Source organism: Spinacia oleracea, chromosome 1 (genome assembly GCF_020520425.1).
Source record: "Spinacia oleracea cultivar Varoflay chromosome 1, BTI_SOV_V1, whole genome shotgun sequence".
Lineage (NCBI taxonomy): Eukaryota > Viridiplantae > Streptophyta > Magnoliopsida > Caryophyllales > Amaranthaceae > Spinacia > Spinacia oleracea.
Window position 1 is genome coordinate 132,720,352 of NC_079487.1, and position 22,509 is coordinate 132,742,860.

The 22,509-nt window shown below is 36.9% G+C and overlaps 1 protein-coding gene across 5 annotated transcripts; it reads left to right on the forward strand.

Moving 5' to 3' along the window:
- Positions 1–890: 890 nt before the first annotated feature.
- Positions 891–21,228, forward strand: LOC110785593 (uncharacterized). 5 transcript variants are annotated; one of them, XM_021990063.2, is made up of 27 exons: positions 891–1,311; positions 2,372–2,753; positions 3,427–3,543; positions 3,645–3,727; positions 4,825–4,971; positions 5,133–5,281; positions 5,378–5,508; positions 5,604–5,726; positions 5,851–5,924; positions 6,222–6,803; positions 6,885–6,996; positions 8,145–8,282; positions 8,592–8,918; positions 11,742–12,015; positions 12,125–13,380; positions 13,498–13,900; positions 13,978–14,906; positions 15,007–15,072; positions 15,168–15,293; positions 15,467–15,711; positions 15,798–16,981; positions 18,133–18,265; positions 18,391–18,595; positions 18,937–18,982; positions 19,097–19,412; positions 19,739–19,932; positions 20,495–21,228. In XM_021990063.2, exons 1-22 carry the CDS (start codon positions 1,169–1,171, stop codon positions 18,174–18,176), a joined length of 7,035 nt encoding a protein of 2,344 aa, XP_021845755.1. In that variant the 5' UTR covers positions 891–1,168; the 3' UTR covers positions 18,177–18,265; positions 18,391–18,595; positions 18,937–18,982; positions 19,097–19,412; positions 19,739–19,932; positions 20,495–21,228. The 5 variants fall into 5 exon arrangements, with proteins under 5 accessions (XP_021845755.1, XP_021845758.1, XP_021845757.1 ...); XM_021990066.2 differs by lacking the exon at positions 19,739–19,932 and having other exon boundaries at positions 18,896–18,982; positions 19,094–19,412; XM_021990065.2 differs by lacking the exon at positions 19,739–19,932 and having other exon boundaries at positions 18,896–18,982.
- The last annotated feature ends 1,281 nt before the right edge of the window (positions 21,229–22,509 follow it).

Here is a 22,509-nt window from a genome sequence, read left to right on the forward strand (position 1 = left end):
ATGATTAAACGGACCAAACAACGAGGACTGGATGACAATAATAGGTCACTTGTACATACCTGGTGTGTGCACACATTAACTTTTTTAATTGTGGTTATCGGTACATCATAGTTGATTGGATGAATAACTTTTATTACAAGACGAAGAAGTAAATAATACTAGGTGAAATTAAGAACTTGATACATGAATTATCTATTTTTCTAAATTAAAAACTATGTCTTTTGTTAGGTAGTTTGACCAAATACTTTTTGGCAAAGTAAACCACATTTGAACAATTGAACCTGTTCGTGGCAAATTTTACTTGTTTAGTCAAAGCACCTTTTTATGTAACTATACACTGTGTGCCGAAATAAAACCGTTAAACCATCTTTATAACATAGCTATGGATGACGTAAATATTTTGATCATCAAATAAATAACTATTTTCTACTCTTCCAACTCAACCATGACCAAATCCTATGACCAACAATGCCTTTTATACATTCTAATGTTAATAATTTGCATAAAATCAAAGCCATTGATTTTCATCCATCACGACCGTTGTTTTTGGTTTGAGGAACCAAATGTTACACGTGGCAGAACTTTTTGGTTTTTGCTCCAACATAATTTACACGTGGCAGGCTCATGTTGCATGCCAATAAGAAGTTTGCTTGGGTCGTGAGCACGACCTAGTCACCAACGCATCTCTCTTTATTGTTTATAATTTCTTTTGTCTTTCTCTCACCTCACACCACGCAGTAATCGTCCGCTGATATACTCTTAGGACGGAGTCAGAATTTGCAACTTTGTAGGATGAATGCAATGTACTCTTTTTTTTTTTTTTGATTGAATTAATGCAATGTACTTATAACGGAGTAGTTATATATATATTTCTTAGAGGGAAATAAACCGAATAGGTTGAGCTTGAACTGCTACGCAGGCAAGCCTATCGTTTTTGTAAGTGGCAAACAAAATATCTGGGGAAAAATCAAACTCCTTACTTCCCTCTCTCGCTTGTCCCCCAAATCCCCATTCCCCGCGCTTTCTCTCCTATCGCCGGCGTTGAAAACCTTTCTCTCTCCTCCCATCGCCGGCGTCGGAAACCTAGAACAATCGTCACTGCCATTCTCTCTCTTCTAATCCACCGCCGCGTCATTTCATCCGCTGCAGAGTTGCAAAGCCCGAATTAATGGAGAGACGAGCGATTGCCAGAAACGAACTTCTCGATCAATGGAGAGCTATTGAACAAGAACAAGAGCAAGAAGAAGATGATCACAATCATTGTGATGATTCTTCACGGCTTAATCGAATTCAACAAGCTAAAGAGACTTGGTTCGTTTTGTTGATATTTTTTTTGTGTCTAATTTTGATGATTATGAATGCCAGTTGATTTGCTTATTAATTCTTAATAGTCGACACTTTATATTAAGTGATTAATTTCGTTTTTGTCCTGATTTCTAGTTAGGTATGAATTCCCTCTTCGGGAAATAATAGTTCCATATAAGATGTTCGGACAAAGTTGTCAGTGTTTCTTGTAGTAGAAACGATTTATGATTGGATTTTCTAATGTGCAGCTTCTTAAAATTGAAGAAAACATCTATTATGACAGGCGATTTTAGTGAAATGGCATGAATTTTACCTTTGAAATTACGAGGGCTTGTGACAATGTTTCATGAATTTCACATCTTCAAGGATTCAATAGACTAAACTATCTATTATGTGTGTGTTGAGTTTAATCTTATGTATGTATGATTGCCGAATATTGCGAATGCATAAAACTGGTGAATAATGAAGGTTAAGAAAACTAATTTGTGTAAAAGAGACTATGGTATTAATAGAGGGATAGTTGTATTTAGACTGACATTGATTGATTCAGCTCTTAGTTACTTTAGGCATCGGAATCTGATTAACAGAAGGAAAGATTGAAATTGTGATAATTTTGATAAGCTTGGTTTCTCTAGGTTACTCACTTTTGAAGTATTGATAAGGTAATAGCTGAAAAGGTGACAGCTGAAACACTGTTGAGGTAGGATTGCTTTTCAGTTTTGTGTTTGTGTTAGTTTCTTCATATTGTTTATGCTTTTCGTGTGGCATAAATTTGATGTTATGAGGCTGTTTTTCTCCGGATTTAACAAACCCCTCAAATGTGAAAGGTCAAGTCATATAATATGCACTGTGAAGTTTGGACAAAAAGATACTGAAGAATTTTCTTAAAAATGCTCATTACAAAAATTTCAAGGATTTTTTCTTATCTCATTAGTAAAAAAATTCTCATTATACATAAGGTTGTCCACTGAGTTTGCTATTCCATGTTCCATAATTTTTTTTTGCATGGCACTGGCGTCTTCTTGCTCTTATCTCTTCTAAAATTTTGGTTGTATGTCTGATTCAGGTTTACAGATGCATACAATTTCTTGATTCTTCTTTCCGGAGAGAGTCATCCTTGGTGTGGGTTTTGGGATATAATGAGTCCTTTCCTAGAGACATTTTTTAATTACTACAAGGTTGAGAGCGATGATTCACTTCTTAAAATTTTATGGAAAAAAATATCTCGAGATATGAGGAAGTGTACGGAGTGCATTTCTCGGCACCACCAGGCCCAAGAGATGTACAAAGCTGAATATGAGTCAAGTTTTATTTCCCCCCTACTTAATACATTACAGTCCCTTGATGAAGAAAGAGTCTCTGAACACCTAAAAGAAGCTAACTCAAGACTTGCAAATGGAGGGTATCATAATCTTGACAATGCTGAGATCGTTAGTCTAATGTTTGAGGTATGCTGCGTTGGTTTTTCTGGATTGATCATTATGCATAGAAGACATTGAAATGTGGATTTTGGTTTATTTAGAGGATCTTAAACTTAAGGTACAGTATTTTATATTTTGTATCTGTATTCTATATCTGGTTCCAATAGAGGAACAATTTCTCTAGTTCATTTATTTTCTATTCCATCCATTCTATAGCTTTTATATGTGAACACTGGCACACTTGTTTATTATGTCCTCTTTTCCAGCTCTAGGTTGAGAATTGTGTTTCTGTAACGTCCACTTAGAAAATTTCCCCTCATGAAAACAACTCTTATGGGTTTGCTTGCATGCCTTTGCCTGTCTGTTCTCATGGTTATTGTAGACATGCGTGCTTGTCTATCTGAGTGCATGAATACAACAAGGAACATTGTACCTTAATTTTGTGGTTAGATCCTGTTTGAATATGATTTTTTGTTATCCCTTGTCTTGACCTGATAACCTTGTATAATTATTTTTGTTTATATTGCCGTCCTATGCAAATATAATTCTCTAGTAACTCTTACTTTATTTTTCAAGAAATTATTTCCCATTATTTTTTTAAGTAGGATTGTGTCTTGGTTGGGAAAGGTTTTTTTGACAATTTATGGAAGCTCTTTCTTTATGCTTTGTGATGATGTCGCCATCTTTACTTCATTTGCAGGTCTTAACCTTTCCTACATTGTTGGATAATGACTTCATTGTCAACGAATTCCAAAAATTGATTGAGGCAGTTGATGATGCTCATGAATTAGCACTAGCTAAGCAACAACACTTTCCGGTATTCTTAGTTTTAAGTCTGATATTTTGTCTGGTGTGCATAAATTTTTGAAGTGGCAATGTGATTCTATTGATTATGAATATACTTCTGGCTGTCATTAGGGTGTCTACGCGTTGCTTTTTTTCAAAAGCAGAAAATCACGATCTATTGGCCATCGGTTAGCTGGTAATTTGGGAAAGCTGAGGTATTGAATCCTGTCATTTTGAATCTTTTTATGTTTTGGTAGTAGTTGAATCCTTCTAGGGGAATTGCTTTGTGCGATTTGCTAAACGTGGTACCCCAAGCTAACTGTTGACCTCTGGAGTAATATTGCTAAATATGTCATATTTTCTGATAAATATGTCATATTTTCTGATAAATATGTCATATTTTCTGATAAATATGTTACGTTTCTGATTGCAACTTTTCATCCTTTGTATTGCTCTGGTTTCTATCATTTTATGTATTTTTGGTTGAAACTTAAAATCTCGTGACAAATGCCACAGGCGACGTAGTACTACATGTTGCTATACCCATGTAACATGAAATGTGAGGCACCCGTTACAACCAAGAGAATTAATTTGGATCTTGGCCCTTTTTTCTTCTTTTTTTTAACAAAATTACTGCCGTGAGAAGTGTCTTTTGATGCTTATTTTGAGGAGTCTTAGATCTGGATTGAAGCATGTCTAGGACTTGGGATGAGAACTAAATTGTAGTACTTCTCCATAAGTAATTTGATATTCGTGTTGCTGTTGTTGTGTAAAACTGTAAATGACTGAATACAGTAGGCATGTCCAATGTTCCTGTCAAATCATTACAGTCTAGCGTGGCCAAAGTCATTTATTTTATATTTACAAAATATTATTAGAGATGAAGATCACTGGTGGCAATCTCGTTGGCTAAGCTTCTGATGTGTGTTTCCATGTGGATTGATATCTTTATGGTAAAAATGTAATTCGAAATTAAGTTATAGGATTCGGAGCCTCATCCTTATTAAGATAAACTGCTAATTCTTGTTTCTGTTCAAATTCCTGGTGCTTTTAAGAAGTGAGTGCATGTATGGTAGGCACACTGTTGTTTCTGTATGGTAAACACACTGTTGTTTTATCTGCATTGTCTCTGTAGTCCACTAGATATATGCTATATTGATAGGTAGGGCTCCTAGGAGCTGCAAATTGATGATTGTTTAGTATATCTCCTAAATATATTCTGTAAGATACAGTTTCTCATTGGTGATAAGTTGCATGGCGATCGAGTCCATTCTCTATAATGGAAAATTACATCAATATCTTCTATTATTAGGTCTGCGGCAGAGTTGGAACCTCTTCAGCCTTTCCTTAAGAGATGCATTGGCTTTCTGACTGGTGATGTGATGCAACCAACTTCTGAAAATTCAAGGCCAAGAGTGCAGATAGATCATATTACTGTATGGTTGGGACTCAAAGCATTGTATGTAACCCATTTAGCTTTCTATCATTGTAATGATGAATTCATAATAATAATCTAAGGATGTAATCAATGTGGTTTTGGACTAATGGTTTTATTTAAAGCTTTGGACTCCACTTTTTGTACTCATTAGTTAATTATGTCCTCATATTGTTTTTTTGAAGGCTTTCCTTTTTGGAACCTCCTGCACTAGAAGACGGAATATTGGAACCACATCCTGTATTTCTCAATTTTGTGCTGGATCACATCAGTGATGATTCTCCTGAGTTTTCTCATGCAGTCAATTGCATGAGGTTGCTCTTTGAGATTTTGGGTACGTTTTAGCTGATTTTTGTTGTTGATATTTCCCCCTTTTGTTTTTATTGGTGATGGATTAACCAGTTTGTGATTTTTCCTAAATTATTTCAAGGCTGTAAGCTTTGGTTGAGAACTTCATTACCTCCAAGTGTTATGCGCGACTCACTACTTAGCCAATGTTTTCATACTCGAAATGAGAAAACTCATAAAGAAATATTTGATCTTTTCCAACCATTTCTGCAGGCATGTAACTGATTATATATCACTTTCACCATAGCTATCACAGTATCTCCTTTATTTTCTGGTAGCTGTAATCTATGGGGGTTGTCTCTATGCAGTCTCTGGAAGCTTTGCACGATGGAGAATTCGAAAAGCAACGCAGACATTTTTTATATTTTCTCTTGCATCAAGTAACAAGGAGTAGTAACTTTAGCATGCTGATGAGGAAAAAGGCTTGCCAGGTTTTCCCCCCAAAACCCAATCATCACGCTTGCGTTATTATCCTGTATAGGTTGAATATATTGGCCCTTTAATTTCTGTCTGGCTAGATATGTAACATATGTCTGTTTGCTATGTCCACCGCAGATTGCTTTTCTTATTATCCTTCGTGGTTACAAAATGAATCCGCCTAGCCCACCCTCTGAGTGTGCGCACATGTGGTAGGGAGCATATATTCTCTGCATAATTTATTTTCTATGATGTAGAAAATATGCAAAATTAAGATTCTCCACGCAGTTTATATTTTTGGCTGTGCATGATTTTCTTGTGCATCAAATATAAAATAGACCTTTGACTATCATTGCGTATACCATTGTCGTTTCTATATTTCAATGGTGGTTGTTCATCTTGCAATACTACATGTATATGGTTGTTAAGGTGGTCGCCCTGATTGGATATGTTCTTTTTTCTTTCCTCTGAACATCATCAATAGTAATTTTGGTGCTATTTCTCTGCAGGGGCCCTCCTCTCGTGTCTTCTTTGAAAGATTCGACACTCCATACTTCTCTGCGGCAACCTGCCATTGATCTTATTCAAACGATTATTGTATCCGATGGTACTGCATTGCTGTCTTCCTTAATGCACTGCGAAACTCCATCAGATTGTAGCAATTTTTTTGAACTGAGTGAAGAAAGTGATGATGTCACTTCATGCGCTGTACCGGATGACAAGAAACATGTTTGTTGCTGGAATGAATTTACTTTTCAGAGCAATATTGTCTGTCAGGAATACACTGAATGGATGTGTGTTCCTATGTTGTGGTTTGATGTTTTGGCTGACATTGAACCTTCTATTCTACCAATATCAATTGCCAAAGCTGTCCTGTGGGCTTTATCTCGTTTTTCCATGGTGGAGCCTGAAAATAGCTCTGAGCTATCACTTCCTGTTAAAACTTGGCTTTCATCAGGGGCTGTTGAAGTTGCAGCTTTTTTGGGCTGGAAATCCCCTACTGGCTCTGATGATAGTGGAGATGGGAAGACATCAAAAAATTCAGTAAGAGTGTCAACTATGTGTATCCCTTTGATAAGAACCTTTCGGAGGTTGGTGCTATTAGAGTTTTCATGTTGAACTTACCTGTGGAATTTTTTTTGACTGGCCTCTTATGCAATTTATTCATGTAGGTTAGCTGCACAATTCATAATTCAATTGGAGCAAAGAGAGCTACGAAAGCAGTGGACTTGGGAGCCACAGATGGGTGAAAGCCTGATTCTTTTGCTTTCAGACCCTAATGATGTACTTCTCGAAACTTCCATTGTTGAATTAATTGCATTCATTGTAGAAATTTATGGGGAACTGCCTGATAAGAATTTGTTGCATTTTTTTACTGACCTAATACAGAAACCCCCACCACACATACACACCTCTATTAGAGCATCACCATTGGTGAGCCTTCATTTGGGGCTCAAAAACCTTTCATAATTGCTTCTTTTCCTACAATTGTGAGTACTTATTTTTGAAACCCCTTGTGAAACTCAAACATCCAATGCTGAGACCCTTGTGAAACTCAAACATCCAATGCTGAGACTCTTAAAAGTAATTTTTCATTTATTAATGAAGGAATGTTTTTCAATTTTTTTTTAAACAAACTTTCCTTTGTACTGGCTCAAACTAAAGTGGGAGTTATGGGAGGGAAGGACTGAAGGAGTGATATTTCTTTTCTCTTATTGTTGTTTCCTTCCGTTATCACTCATGGAGTATTCAGATTCGCAACACTTTTTCTCCTTTTGAGCCCCTATTTGAAGCCCCCATTGGTGTGTTCAATCAGGTTTAATCAATTCCAATAAGTTTGGATAAGATCAGGTTTCATTCGGCAAAGAGAACACACCCTAAAATTGCCTAAATCTCCTTATTCACAATCGCTTTATTTAACTCTTGTACTCCCTTCGTATTTTTTTTTGTACTCACTTCTAAAAAGGGGTGTTTTTCTTTTGTCCTCGGTTTTTTACAAACATATTTTTTTTTACTATCTTACCCCTTTATCCCACAATAATTACCCCGTACACCTTTTCACTATCTCTCTCCTACTTTTACCCACCTTTTTTACACCCGCCCACAATTTTACTACCACTTTTACTCTTTCTTACTCTCGCTCACCTCTTCTAGAAACAAGAGTCTACAGTATTGGGTGCAGAAAAAATAAAAATAAAAACCTGGAGGGAGTATTATGTTTCGCACAGTACAACACATGGACGTGCATTGTGAAAAGAGGTCAAAGTGTGCCCCCAAAATTAGAAATATATTAATTGGCTATCTGCGTAGTGTCTAATACTATATTTTTTCCTTTTTCTGTTTCAATATCTATGATGTTAACATAGACTTGTGTACATACTATACATTCTTTTGAATTCTCTGATTTTTGAAGAGCTCACTTCTTGATGTAGAATGTCAGGCAAGTTGGAAGGCGTATTTTGGAGTATGTCTCAAATACGCGGGGCCTAGCTTCTGGTTTACAGTTCCTCTGTAGTTCAGGATCTTCATTGACTGCACTTTTTCAAGGCTTGAAGCATGCTTTGAAGCTGGTAAAATTTTGACTTTGTTTGGTTTGCTATAAGTTCTTTCTATTCGAATTCAGGTCATTCTTCTCTAAGTTCATGCCATGCTATATTCTGTTATTTAGTTATTTAACTACCAGTTATGATCTTATGGATGCTAATCTAGTGATGTGCCTTAGAAAACTTCACCAAAGGTCTCACATAACTACCATTGTAGATGTACATTTTTCAACTGTTCTATTTTATCATGAACTGGGGAGCTTTCAGCAGCTGAGATTTAAATTTATGACTACAGCCATTTCCTTAAACTGGAAGTCCTTTCTTCGACTATTTCAGGTACAGTTGGATTCCGTTCTTGTCAATTTCCAGAGTCTTCATCACTTCTTTTTTCTCCTGTGCAAAATTTTTAAAGAAGGATTTTCAACTCCTGCTCATCCAGTGGGAACTTCATCGGATGAGATGAGTCTTAAGTTTGCATCCCAAGGTGGGTTCTTGCAGCAGACAACCCTGAACTGTTTGCAAGTGAATGACAGAAAACAGTTCTTCAAGATTGAGAAGAAACTTTGGGAGAGTTTCAGCTCTGAGCTTGCTGAAGTTGCATGGGCTCCTGTGAAGAAATGTTTGCATAAAGGAATGACTTTCATGGATTTCAGAATTTCACAGGTGCGTAATCGATTCCAATGGTTTTTGCAACCCCACTTTATTTACTAAGTTTTTTAGATGGTTATGCCATTCGTTGAAAGGAATATCCGATTATGTAATCTCGACTAACTCTTTCCCTTCTTTTTGTGTATGATTATGCCTCTGGATGTCTGTTTTGGTACTATATAATACAGAGTTGTGTAGAACTTCTTAATGTTGAACAATAGACAGCATAGGCTATGTTCTGAATATGGCAGGTTGCATTTTATCATACCCTGTTCGTTGGACATGCATTTTTGGAACGCCCGACACTTAAATCTCTAGCTGATTACTACCCTTGTCCTTAAATGACATGCCGCATGTAATTGGAGGTCCTTTAAGAGAGATTTAGTTAAATTACCACAACTATCCTATTGTTATTTAAGTTTTAACATCATCATATCAATATACACATACTTTTTCCTTGACCTTTTTTGTTTAAGTTAACATTAAGTATGTAAAATTCTAAGTTAAACGTTAAATATTAGAAAGTGACCTATTCTTATGGGACAGCGTAAAATATAAATGTGGTCTTTTGTTATAAGAAAGGTTGTTTCTTGTTGACCCCTGATTTGGGTCATAATAACTGTCTACTATTACACAGTAAGAAAGAAGCATAACCACTTATATAATCAGCTACTTCACACCCTATGAGTTTTGACAGTTCTCTGATTGTCTTCTCTTACCCAGGGTTGGAGATAGGGGAGGGAGGGGGGGGGGGGGGGGGGGGGTGGCTGGTGGGGGCCATGGCCTCCCCAACCAACCCAAATATTGGTTAAAAACTTAAAACCTTTTAATTACATGCTTTCGATAGATATAAAATCTAGCTTGGCTGATAAGTTTTAGGTGTGCAAAAGCTTCCTCCATCAACTGTAAGGGGTCAGGGGTTCAATTCCCGTTCAATCCTCTTTTTCCCTCACATTGTCTTAGTTGGAAGAAGCAGTTGTTAACTCAGTTTTCCATCAAACAATGCGATCTTTTTTGGAGTATGTCGTTGTAAAATAAATATTTATTTAAAAGTATGTTTTATATTTTTTAGAAAGTTGATATAAAAAAAAAATTCCTTGGCCCCCTAATACAAAAAATTATGGTTCCACCATGGCTCTTGCCGCTGTTGAAAACTTTCGAAACATTCCTTATATCATATGGACATGGATACATAGAGTGTAACCTCTCAGAAACTTAAAAAAGTTCTGTCTATGTTGACTCTTTTGACAAGTCAGATTTTTCTGTTATATCTACTGTAGAATAGCAACAGTATAACCATGTTTCACTGACTACCAGTTCGACATACCTCATACTACACAAACTTCACTTGTTGTTTAATTATTGCTGATTTCCTTTTTTATTATTTCGCTGTATTATCTATAATGCTGTTGGGGTTTTGTTGGATTTATTTATTTATTTTGTGGACTTGTGGCATAATTACTGTTAAAAGAATGAAAGAGTGTTCTTACCAGTATTCATATGACCAATGTGGGCTGTGTACACAGTGCATGATTTTTTTTGCCTCCATGAACGTGGAAGAATATGCACTCAGTAGCAACTAGCTAACTAGGCTCAATCTTCCTGCATATTAACCTTCCTTGAACCCTCTTAGATAAGAGAAAGAATGGAATCAAGGGAGGATGGTAAGGTCCATTCTGGTCTTTAAATCGACTACATGTGATGCGAGACAAGATATCTTGTTTTACTTCACATCACTTCTTTCGTATCGTAAGTGTGTAAATTTTCTTGATCTCTGGAAGGTATTGGATACAAAGGATACTACTATACTAGGCAGTGTTTATTTTTCCATAGGTGAGATGGATGCCTGCAACTTTTGCAAACTTCTGCAGAGCTTTAAACTTTTTTCAAGATCAGCTTTTTTTTTTTCCTGTTCATTCTGATATGGTGAAATTTCATTGGGTTCTGACCTGAGCTCAGCAGTCAGCAGATTATTAACTTAGCTGTTGTGAAGTTTGAACTTCATCTACAGGTTGTTTCCTAAATGATTGTCCTGACTTATGTTTCCTAGGGTAGCCATGGGGAGCCTTTCATGACCTCAGACCAAGTTCAGTCTGTACAATACTGATATATGTCAGGATTCGCTGATTAGATGTTGATGTGGGTGTCTCTCGGGATGATTCATATCCACATTCTGCAGCTTCCAAGTTCCGCCATTCTTTTCTTCCTTTCACCTTTCCTCTCCTCTCCTTCCATTTTTCTTTTTACATAATCTTGATATGGTGTTGGGTGGAGGTGAAAGAGAGTTCCACAGTTCCTCCATGGTCCACATCACCTTCACCTCAATGATGGCAGGATTCTTTGATAGGAGGGTGGGGAACAGAATCAGGTGTATGCACAGTTCTGGAATCTGGGCCAGGATTTTACAGTCAAGGGTACATGGGAAGTGAACAGTTAAATGTTGAACCAAATCATCAATTTCTTTCTCTATTTTATTCCCATCCCTTTGTCTTTTTGGAGATGCATGAGAAAATTCAGTAGCAGCAAAGGAATTAGTGTGTTATGTGTTAAAATCGTGCATGTGTGCTTTTGTTCTAATTTTCTTACATTAAGACGTACCTTTTCACATGATGTATGAGGATGAGGCATCTATGTATATGAGTGAAACTGTATAGAACATTTTAGTGAGATATGGTTTAGTTGATAATGCTCCAAAGCTCAAAATTATATTAGATTTTGCCTTAATCATCAATCTCTAAATTCCATGTTCTGAGCTTCCTTAATTGTTTGCGTCCTCAATACAAATCTTGTCTGTTATGGTTAGACTAATGTGCTCAGTTTTGTTACTTCTTTCTGCAGATGTCTTGTGTCCGTTTGCTTGAAATCCTGCCCATTTTGTTTGGCGAATTTATACAATCATCTGATGGGTCTCTTTGGAAATATTCGAGGAAGATGAATGGCTTTTCCGACTTTAGCTGGCTCCATGATCTTGTAGATTGGGGAAAGTCTGCACTGGAAGTGGTGGTTCGATACTGGAAGCAGTCAGTGAGTTCTTTGCTTGCTTTGCTGAAGGGTTCATGCAATGAAAGATCTGGGGCGATTGTCACATCTATTGAAAAGTTAATTGCATCAGGTAAGTTATTAATTCTTTTTGGCCTTTCTTTTACGACTTCGCAATTATGTTAACTGATACTATTCACTTTGTTTCCTTGCTGGCCTATGTCAAATGCTTTGTTGAGCAGATGCGGTTCCAATGGCTTCGTTGCGGGAGCAAGTATCACTTCTTTCTGCTTCATTGTCAGATAGAGTTTCATATATTGATAAATCTAATCGGAAGTCAAAACCACCATCAGATGGATTGGAAGCTGGGAAGAAGAGCTCGCCTATCGATATTGAGTCCTCTGTGCAAATTTTGGACACTGTGGACAATAGAAGCAAGGGAAATTACGACCCTGTAATTCTTTTGTCAGATGAAGAGACAGAAGATGTTGAATCTCCTGTTTCAGTTCGTGATTTTATAGAACCAAGTAAGGAAGATGTTTTGGCTCCTTCTGCCGATAAGCCTGTTTTGCAATCCAACATTCGAAAGAAGACTTCTGAATCTAGCACTACACAGAATTTGTCAGATGCTTTTGGGAAAAGAGTTTCCATAAAAGATGCTGCTCTTGCTTCAATGTCTCAGAAATCTGTTGTGACAAAACATGCCTTGACACCAACATCTCTAACCAAAATAAATGACAAGGAGATTAGAGAAAAGGACATTTTAAAGAGTATTGCAAATGAACCCATCTTATCTCTTGACAAAGCAACTGCTAGAGCATCCCCTGCTGAAGCAGCCAAAAACAAACACTTGGTTAATGCCCAGAAAAAGATAGTTTCTGGTTCAAATGACTCAATTTTAAAGAAAATCGTGCGTGATACTGAAGATCCATTAGAATTTGCATTGAAGTCTGCTGGACGTAATCATTCATCTCTGAAAACACAGAGTTCCTCGTTTCCTAAACGGAAACTCATTCAACTTGCAGATCCTGTTGATAGCAGATCTGTATACTTACGGAAGCTGGAGGCAGCAGCCAGACGATCGAAGCCTCCAATGATGGATGGATGGTTTAGGGAAATACTGGAGATGGACTATTTTGCTGCCGTCGGAATAGCTACTGATCAAGAAGAGAAGATTAAGACCCCTCTTGGTTTAAAGGAGATTCCAGTAAGTTTTGAGTCACCTAAGCAGTATCTGGACATTTTCCAGCCCTTGGTCTTGGAAGAGTTTAAAGCCCAATTACGTAGTTCTTTCCAAGATGTGTCTTTATTAGAGGAGATGTCTTGTGGCAGTTTGTCTGTGGTTTCAGTTGAACGAGTTGATGACTTCCATCTTGTTCGATGTGTCCATGACGAGCATGGTTCTTCAGTATCTAGCAGTTGTCTTGAGAATGACTTAGTTTTACTCACTAAACAACCCATAAAGAATTCTCCTCATAACGTTCACTTGGTAGGAAAGGTATGGACTAATAATCTAAATGCTCTATATATGCTTAAATAATTGCATTTTGTCAGTTTCAGTTTCTCTCAATTCTTGCCTCTACTTTATATAGTTCTTCTTCGGTATGTTTTGCAGGTGGAGAGACGTGAGAAAGACAACAAAAGAAGGCTAAACATGCTTCTGATAAGATTTTATCTTGTAAGTGGATGTTCACGTTTGAATCGGGCTAGAAAACAGCTTCTTGAGAGAAGCAAATGGTATTTGAGTCGTATTATGAGCATTACACCTCAACTTCGAGAATTTCAAGCACTTTCTTCAATTGAGGTCATCCCTGCTGTACCAGTTATATTGAATCCTGCTGACCATTCACATGCTTCTAGTCAGAATAGAAAGGTAGATTTGAGCAAGCTGTCACGACCAATGCAGCAAGTGCTTAAGTCAACCTTCAATGGGAGTCAGATTCAAGCAATCAGTGCAGTTGTAGAAACCCCTGATTCTAGAAATGATTTCGATTTGTCTCTTGTTCAGGGTCCTCCAGGTTTGTGGCTCTCCTATCTAACATTAGTTTGCACTTTAACGATTTACTTCTTGTTATGTGATGATATTTATATACAGGTACTGGGAAGACACGCACTATTGTGGCTCTTATCAGTGCGTTGCTTGCAGTATCATTACGGCCAAATACCACGGAAAAACAATTGAGTAGCAGTTTGAAACTCCATTCTACTCCATTCACCAATTTCAGGAAAAGTATAAGCGAGTCTGCTGCTGTTGCGAGGGCATGGCAGGATGCTGCCTTGGCTAGGCAGCTGAATGATAATGCTGGGAAGGATATGAAAATGCCAAGGACCTCTATGAGAAAGAGGGTGCTTGTTTGTGCTCAATCAAATGCTGCAGTTGATGAATTAGTCTCAAGGTTAGCTGGTGAAGGTCTATATGGTATTGATGGAAACATGTACAAACCATACCTTGTACGTGTTGGCAATGCAAAAACAATACATCCAAATTCATTACCTTTTTTCATTGACACACTAGTAGAACATCGTCTCGCTGAAGAAAAGATGGCTGTGGGAGATGGAAAAGATGACTCGACTGTAGAATCTTCGACAACACTACGTGATAGTCTAGAAAAGACAGTAGACCGAATTAAATTTTACGAATCTAAACGTGCTAATTTGAAAGATGAAGGTGCAGATAAAAATGGTGCTCCCGATAATGAACATCTTGAATTTGATAATGGAAAGAAATTATCTAATTCAGAGCTGGAGGTTAGATTGAGAAGCCTTTATCATCAGAAAAAGGAGATCTATATGAGGCTTGCAGCAATACAAGCACGGGAAAAGAAGACTAGTGAAGAAATTAGAGTGTTAAGGAATAAACTGAGGAGGTCAATATTAAGGGAAGCTGAAATAGTGGTTACAACCTTGAGTGGCTGCGGTGGAGATCTATATTCGGCATGCTTTGAGCCCATGTCTAATAGTAAAATTGCAAGCCTGTCTGAGCATAACTTGTTTGATGCTGTTGTCATTGATGAAGCTGCTCAGGTAAGTAATGCTGCTTTTGGTGTAGTTGTTTGTTGAAGTTTGCCTGGGTCGTCCTGATTTCTTTCTGATGTCTGCTAAACTTTGGAATTCTTTATTGTAGGCTTTGGAACCAGCCACTCTTATACCTCTTCAACTTTTAAAATCAAGTGGCACAAAATGCATCATGGTGATTAATAAAGAATCTGTTGGCTTATTTGTTTTGGAGAAGAATCTGTTGGCTTATTTAGAAACTGATGTTAACATCTAAATTTTTTCTTGAAGGTTGGTGATCCAAAGCAACTTCCTGCAACAGTCCTTTCTAAGGTTGCCAGCAGATATTTGTACGAATGCAGCATGTTTGAGCGCCTACAGAGAGCTGGTTATCCAGTCATCATGCTCACTGAACAAGTAACTTGAACTCAACTGCTTATTAAATTTATGATACTTTTGGTGCTTTCATTGCTGATAGGAGTACATAGCGTTTTTGCAGATTGTTATCTAAATCCCCCTTCAGACGGTTTCATTAAATTGTTCAGTTTCTAATGTTGTAGCTTATAGATATTTATGTCACTTGTTTGCAGTATCGGATGCATCCCGAGATAAGTTGTTTTCCATCCTTGCATTTTTATGAGGGCAAGTTGCTGAACGGTGTTCAGTCATCAAGTAAATCAGCACCTTTTCATAAGACTCCAGGTCTTGGACCTTATGTCTTCTATGATGTCAGTGATGGTCAGGAGTTATATGGCAAAAATGCTGGGTCCTCATCCCTCTATAATGAGGGTGAGGCAGATGCTGCTATTGAAATAGTGAAATTTCTTCAGGAAAGGTATCAGGGAGCTTCTTATTTTGGATATCTATCGGTCTATCCACTTAGTTGAAATTGGTTATGTATTTTTTTAATGCTTTGTTCAGGTATTCTTCTGAGTTTGTTGGTGAAAGAATTGGAATTATTACGCCATACAAGAGCCAACTTTCCCTCTTACGCTCAAGATTTTCCCGTGCATTTGGATCATCTATTTCTTCAGAAATGGAGTTTAATACTGTAGACGGCTTCCAAGGTCGGGAGGTTGACATACTAATTCTTTCAACAGTTAGATGTTCAGATACATATTCTAAAGCACCCAAAATGAACTCTAGCAGTATTGGGTTTGTTGCTGATATAAGGCGAATGAATGTTGCTCTCACAAGGGCAAGGCTTTCTCTGTGGATTTTGGGCAATGGGAGGACATTGCAGAAAAATAGTGATTGGGCTGCTCTTCTGAAGGATGCCAGGGAGCGGAATTTGGTTATTTCTGTGAGAAGGCCTTACAAGTCCATATGTGAGAACATATTGGGTAAAAACCCCGACACTAAATATTCTGATGATTATCGTGGGACGCTGAGTGAAGAAAAAAAGAAAAGTCATCATGTGATGCCAATAGAAAGTAATCGTGAGGGGTGTAGATGGAAGAGTAAGAACAAGGAAATGAAGCATGGACGTGAACACAATAAACCTTCTACAAGTGAAGGCTTGGAAACTACCAAAAGCAAAGTTGAGACTACTGAGAAATGTAAGAAGAAGGCTGAGCAGCAGAGAATTTCAGAAGATAATCATAAGAGAATGAAAAAAAGTAAAAGTAGGAGTGTCGACCTACCTGAACAAGAAAAAGGTGGTCTTGTGAAAATCTCAAATCCACCAGGGTCAAGTGAGGATGCTCATAGGAGTGGGAAAACAGTTAAAAAAACTAGTGATGTACACCAGCTTGAGCGTGAAAATAGTGGCCTTAAGAACATATCTGATACAGTGGAGTCAAAAGGAGTTGAAAAACCTGCACTGAATAAAAACCAGGAAGATAAAGCTGGTCTAAGGTCACATGTTAGCTGCAAGGTACGAAGTAAAGACATGGATGCTGGCGGGAAGCTTTCTGCTGAGATTGAGAAACCAAAGGACATGATTTCCAAAAGAAAGCAACAGCGAGAAGCCGTGGACGCCCTTCTTTCTTCATCCCTTTTACCTTCTAAGAAATCCGAAACTTCAGCCAGAGCCAAGGCCCACAAAAGGCCTCATTCTCCATCATCTACAGGTGGCGTTTCTAAACCCACCAAGCAACAAAGAGGTACAGTTGTCTTCTAGTGATGCTATAAAGCCTTTAATTAACATCTATCTCTTTTGTTATCCTCTTTTTTTCTGTGTTAAAAAACCAATCGTCCTCATTACAAGATAACTTATGAAGATATTAGGATGACTACTCCCTCCGTTCCTTAATGTTCTACTCACTTTCGAATTTGAGTTATTTCATAAAGGTCTACTCACGTCTATTTTATTCTACTTTAAGCGAACACTTCTTACCCTCATTTCCCAACAATATTTTTTCACTCACTTTCTCTTACTTTATCCCCCTTTTTCTTACACCTACCCACTTTTTTACTACATCTCTCAACACTTTTTTTTCTTACACCCGCTTATCTTTTTTCAAATTTTCCTAAAAACAAGAGTGTACAATTAGTGAGTTGAACACTAAGGAATGGAGAAAGTATATTAAGAATGAGTTTCCTTTTCTTTCCTTAAGTCTTGTATTTCGAGGCATTCATTCTTATACTATCTCCGTTTCATATCGATCTTTACGGTTACTATTTGCACAAATATTTAGACAAAGGAGAAGTGTGTGTGTGTGTAAAAAGGTGGGTGAATATAATAAAATATGCATAAAATAAGAAAGGGTGTGTAAAAGGTGGGTAGAGTAAGAAAAAAAATTAAGGAAAGTAAAACAGAGTGAGTGGAAAGATGTAAATGTTGTGGGTAAGAGGGGTAAGATACTAAATTTTCATGTCAAAAAATTGTAGAAAGCACAATGTAAAGAACTTTATGAAACAGACTAAAACAGAAAGCGTAAAGATCATTGTGAAACGGAGGTAGTACATGAGTAAAACTTCAAACAACGTGCTAGGGAGTCTGATCTAGTGAATATGGCTTATCTTGTAGCTTAAAGTGCAAGATTAGCTGAAACTCGTGAAAGTCTCTCAATAAGCTGTATACATGCTTTACCTAGTTTCTATCTGAAGGATGAACTAAAATCTTATTAATACCATAATATTTACAAGGGCATTTAAAATACAGTACGGTGTTTCTTATACTCTGTTTCTTCAATTCTTAAGAAGTGGAGATTCCTCTATGTGATCTGCCTCTTTACGAGGAAAGATGATGTCATTCTGTCAGTTACTGATGGGTTTTCAAGTTTGTGTTTTTTTTTTACTGTTTTGTTGGTAGGCCTACAAGCTGAACAAGGGAAGAAAAAGGACAGGAATGTGTAATCTCTTAGATCCAGTAAAAGGAAATGATTTTGTGTTCAATTTCATAATCATTCTATGGAGGAAGATTGCCATTGGTATGACTGTATAAGGTTTGTGACTGATTTCCATCTGCTTGCGCTTTACTGCTGCCCTTTGAGGGGATTTGCTCAACTTTTGTGTATCCTTGTAATAGTTTATCAAATTCTAGTAATCTGAGCTTGTTTTGCTTTCCCAGGTATGGGACTATGGGAGTCATTTGCTGTGTAAGGGGGCTGTCTAAATATCTATCACTTGACAGAACACTGTGCTGCTGCTGCTGGAAAGTGAACAAGGTGCAAGTCTCCCAGGCTCTGCATGTCAAATAGCCTGATAAACAACCTCCATGCAGAACCATTATTGAAGGGAAAACCTTCTATGCAGATTGTATGGCCTTCATATAGGTATGTTGGTGAACCTCCGATTACAAGTTTTCACGTTGTATATTGAGATTTTTTTTTGGGTAGAATATATTGAGATTTAAGTAATAGATTTCAGCCTTGTTGTACTCTTCATGAACTTTTATACAAGTGTATTGAGTACTTTCAGAGAGTTGAAATCTCATGGTTCTGCTTCTTTTTTGTATGTTAACGAAATCCATTTCATGCACAATCTTTGAATTTTCTTTTTTCACAATTGAGTAGATGTTGATATTTGTCAATGTTGATTCTTTTTGCTGTTAAGATTTTCTTACATTTTTTCAGATTTCCCTGTAGCTGATGACTATCTGTTTATGTTTTCCTAGAAAACCATTGTCCTTTTTGGCATATCAAAGCATGATAAAAGTTAAGGTATATTTCTTTTTTTCCTTTACCTTTTAGGTATAAATGTATTATCGCTTGGAGCTAGTTAATTGTTTGATAAGCTGGCTCTTGGTTGACACCTTTTTTGTTTTTCGTTAGCAGGCTCTTGAACCCCAGCAGCAAAGAGTACTTTAAGTCTGGCCTTGTTCTTCTCTGGTGTACTTGTCAAGAAAGATGTTAACATCCTTTATGCCAAAGATCGGTCCAAACTGCTAAGATGCTTACTTCTATCTTGCTGTTAATTATCCCACTATCCTAGTGATATAGCTGTGTTCATATCGAAAATATTGGCATTTCATAGTTGAACCAACATAGCTCAACTCGTGCATGTTACTGCTGATCCAGTTTTGCACCCAGCATTTCTGTTAGTAGTTAGAGATGTACTCTGGAGCAGGATGAAGATCCTGTCGTCATATAGGTATTGAGTTAGTTCTTTTTGTGAACCTCTCTGAGTCTTACATTTTTCAATTAACAGTAACCTCAGATTGGCCACTTATCTTCCGTGGAAAACATTCTAGTAGTGGCTATGTTTTTTGACCTTGTCGTATCTTGTTAACCAAGCTTGTTATGGAATCTCCTAGGTCAGAAACATTTTTGGTTTAAGAAAACCCCGCTGCAGGATTTTGTGCTTCTGAATTACTCGGTTGTAGTTAGAAAATCATGGTTGATTTCTCTAAAAACCAGAAACAGAAAATCATTATCGATACTGCAACTTCTAGGGCTAACATTGAGTTCCGTGTGCAGTGGACTTGTAATATTAAACTACTTCCGGTGATTTATCCATCAAAATTGCCAAGTTCTAAAAGTGGAAAAGGGAAAGTAATGATGCTGCATTTATTGCCGAATAATGTATCTGTATATGTTTACAGTACATGATTCAGAAAGTTGAGCAATCATTCGAGTGGTACCAAGAATTAACGAGAAAATTTTCTAGAACGGTAATGATGTGTTTATGGGGTGATTATCCGTAGATTTTCTCTTTCAGACAATATACCATTTTGAGTGTTACTTTCCACCATTGCTTCCTAGTCCGCATCTATGAACATAGATCGAACTTCCAGCTATGGATTCTATTGATTTCTACCATGTCTTGGCCTTTAAATTGGGTCTTTGAGATTTCTCATTATTTGTATATGATTTGGATGTTACTTCCAAGTTCCAATGACACAAGTTGTAACATGGCTGAGAAAATGAAACAGCATCAGGGTCAGCTGTATGTATAATTGTAAATTGATTTCTAGATCTGTTTCCATGTCACCATCTTCAATACTCTGTTATTTTGATATACCTACTGTTAGCCAGTAGTGAAAAATCCCCTGTTAATTATTAATATCAAATACAGAGTACAGTTTTTCGCTTGCTCAGAAAATCTGTAACTTTGGGTTGTAGTGGCTAGAGATTTTGTGTATCTGCACTTTGTGATCAATTGCTGATACTCTGATAGATGACATGTTGATTTGGGTCATATATATTATTAACCAAACTAATTATTTTACACAGATGCAGGGTGATTTCTGAATTCTGATTGATACATAAATGATTGCAATGCGGTTGGCGGAGCAAGTAAAGGGTTGCTTTCTGACGCTCTAACAGAAGTGATGATTGAGGAAAAATGAATTATACCGTGTGTGTGCTTGGTTGTGATTGAGATGGGCCATGGGAGGCGCACCGTGGAGGTTCTTTTTCTCTCTCTTGAATATTTATTTCGGCACCATCCGTTTTCGGTCAAGCTACTAATCATAGTATTTCCAAGTTAAGTAGGTTCTTCTGGCTGGCAATTACATGATTAATTAGTGCTTTGCATTAGCCGGACCATTAAACAATAGTATGAATTCAATGAATTGTACCTTTTCGGAAAATCCAAAAGCAAAGAAAGCTTTTTATTTTGGGTATACAAAAGAAAAAACTGTACTTTGTTAATACTTTGTTAATACCAAAAAGTTGTCTGTCTTCGTTGGTCTCAACTTGAAGTTGTCGCTGAAAGTTGTAAATTTGTGTGGGATGATGGGGGTAGCTACGAGGAATCTGTCACCAACTCACCTACACTTGAGTTTTTAGATTAGGTACTGGACCTATCTACTAGTGTACCATAAAGGATACGGAGGTTTTATGTACAAGTGGTGTCTTGATTAGGAATGATGATGTATTTTCGTTGTAACTTTGTCCTAAACCTCTCCTAAAATTATTAACAGATGATGTACTACTACTGTATATACAATAAACTTACTTAATTACCCCAGTTGGATTAAAATTGTCTTTTTATTTTTGTTGCCGTAGCTTTTCTTTTTTACCTTACTTCATCCTGTATTTAGAAAATGCTTGAATGCATCTTTTAGGACTTCGTTGTAACTTTGTCCCAACCTCTCACAAAAAAAAAAAGGTTCTTCCTCCGTTCCGTAAATATCACACTATTTTGGGTTTTTACACTATTCAAGCTACAACTTTGACCATTTTTTGTGATTTATATGTAAGAAGATTGTAGTCATGTGAGGTCATGTTAGATTCGTAACGATATATATGTTCTAAATATCAGTTTTTTATAATTTTTAATTACACACGAATTGAGATATTAAGAGTCAAAACAATGTGTTGGAAGAGTCAAAGTCAACCATGATGTGATATTTATAGAACCGAGGAAATATAACTATTTAAAACTTGAACATCATCTTTGTAACTAACAACTCCTTAATATATGTGCATAATCTTAAAAGACACCTTATTTGGACGAGTATTATGTGTTGTAGTTTGTACACGGACTACGTATATCGGTGTGCTATGTTTGTTGTATATCGGTGTGCTATGTTTGTTGTCTTTTAAGTTGATGGTTATATGGTGAATAGACTGTTCTCTACGGATTCCATAAAATCCATTGATTCACCAAAACAGTTTGGATTTATGTTGTGTTCGTCGACACCTAGCTGGGGTAGCTCACTATTGATGGATTATATAATTGAAAGGGGAGATTTGGAGCAGCAGTAAGATATGCAATTCATGAACCCATTCCCTTTGCCTCTGTGGTACATTGAATTTGTACCAAATGATTAACACCTGCACCTTTGATACTTTTTAGAATAAATGTTCTATGTTTTAGCCTTTAGGTTGTATTTTTGCTTCTCCCAATGGTTGCACCTATTACTACGTATTCCCTCTTTACTCTTTTATTGTCCCTTATTCAGTTATTCCTCTTTGGCGTGTCTATTTGAGATTGCTTCAATGGTTATTTGATCCTATTTATTAATCTATGTGCACATGTCACACACAATTCTTACTGAAGTGAATTTTGATTGACAGTCAATAAGGGACTGATCAGATATTACCTCCGTTTCTATATAGTTGTAACATATGGGATACACTTTTTTCACACACTTTAAGAAAAAGGGAAAGAAAAAGAAAAAGAAAAAGGAATCAAGTCTTTTTATATGAGGCCATAAATGGAAAGCTTTGTTAATTTATTTGATGGATGAGCTGTTACGGAGTAGAAGTTACAAAAAGAAAAAAAGTGAGAGTATAAATGT

What these genes read in the sequence shown, in the direction of transcription:
- LOC110785593 (XM_021990066.2), top strand. Translation starts at nt 1,169, where the DNA reads ATGGAGAGACGAGCGATTGCCAGAAACGAACTTCTCGATCAATGGAGA. An exon ending in TTTTCCAACCATTTCTGCAG is followed by an intron (nt 5,509 to 5,603) that starts GCATGTAACTGA and finishes GTCTCTATGCAG; the next exon opens with TCTCTGGAAGCTTTGCACGA. An exon ending in ACCCACCAAGCAACAAAGAG is followed by an intron (nt 16,982 to 18,132) that starts GTACAGTTGTCT and finishes TTTTGTTGGTAG; the next exon opens with GCCTACAAGCTGAACAAGGG.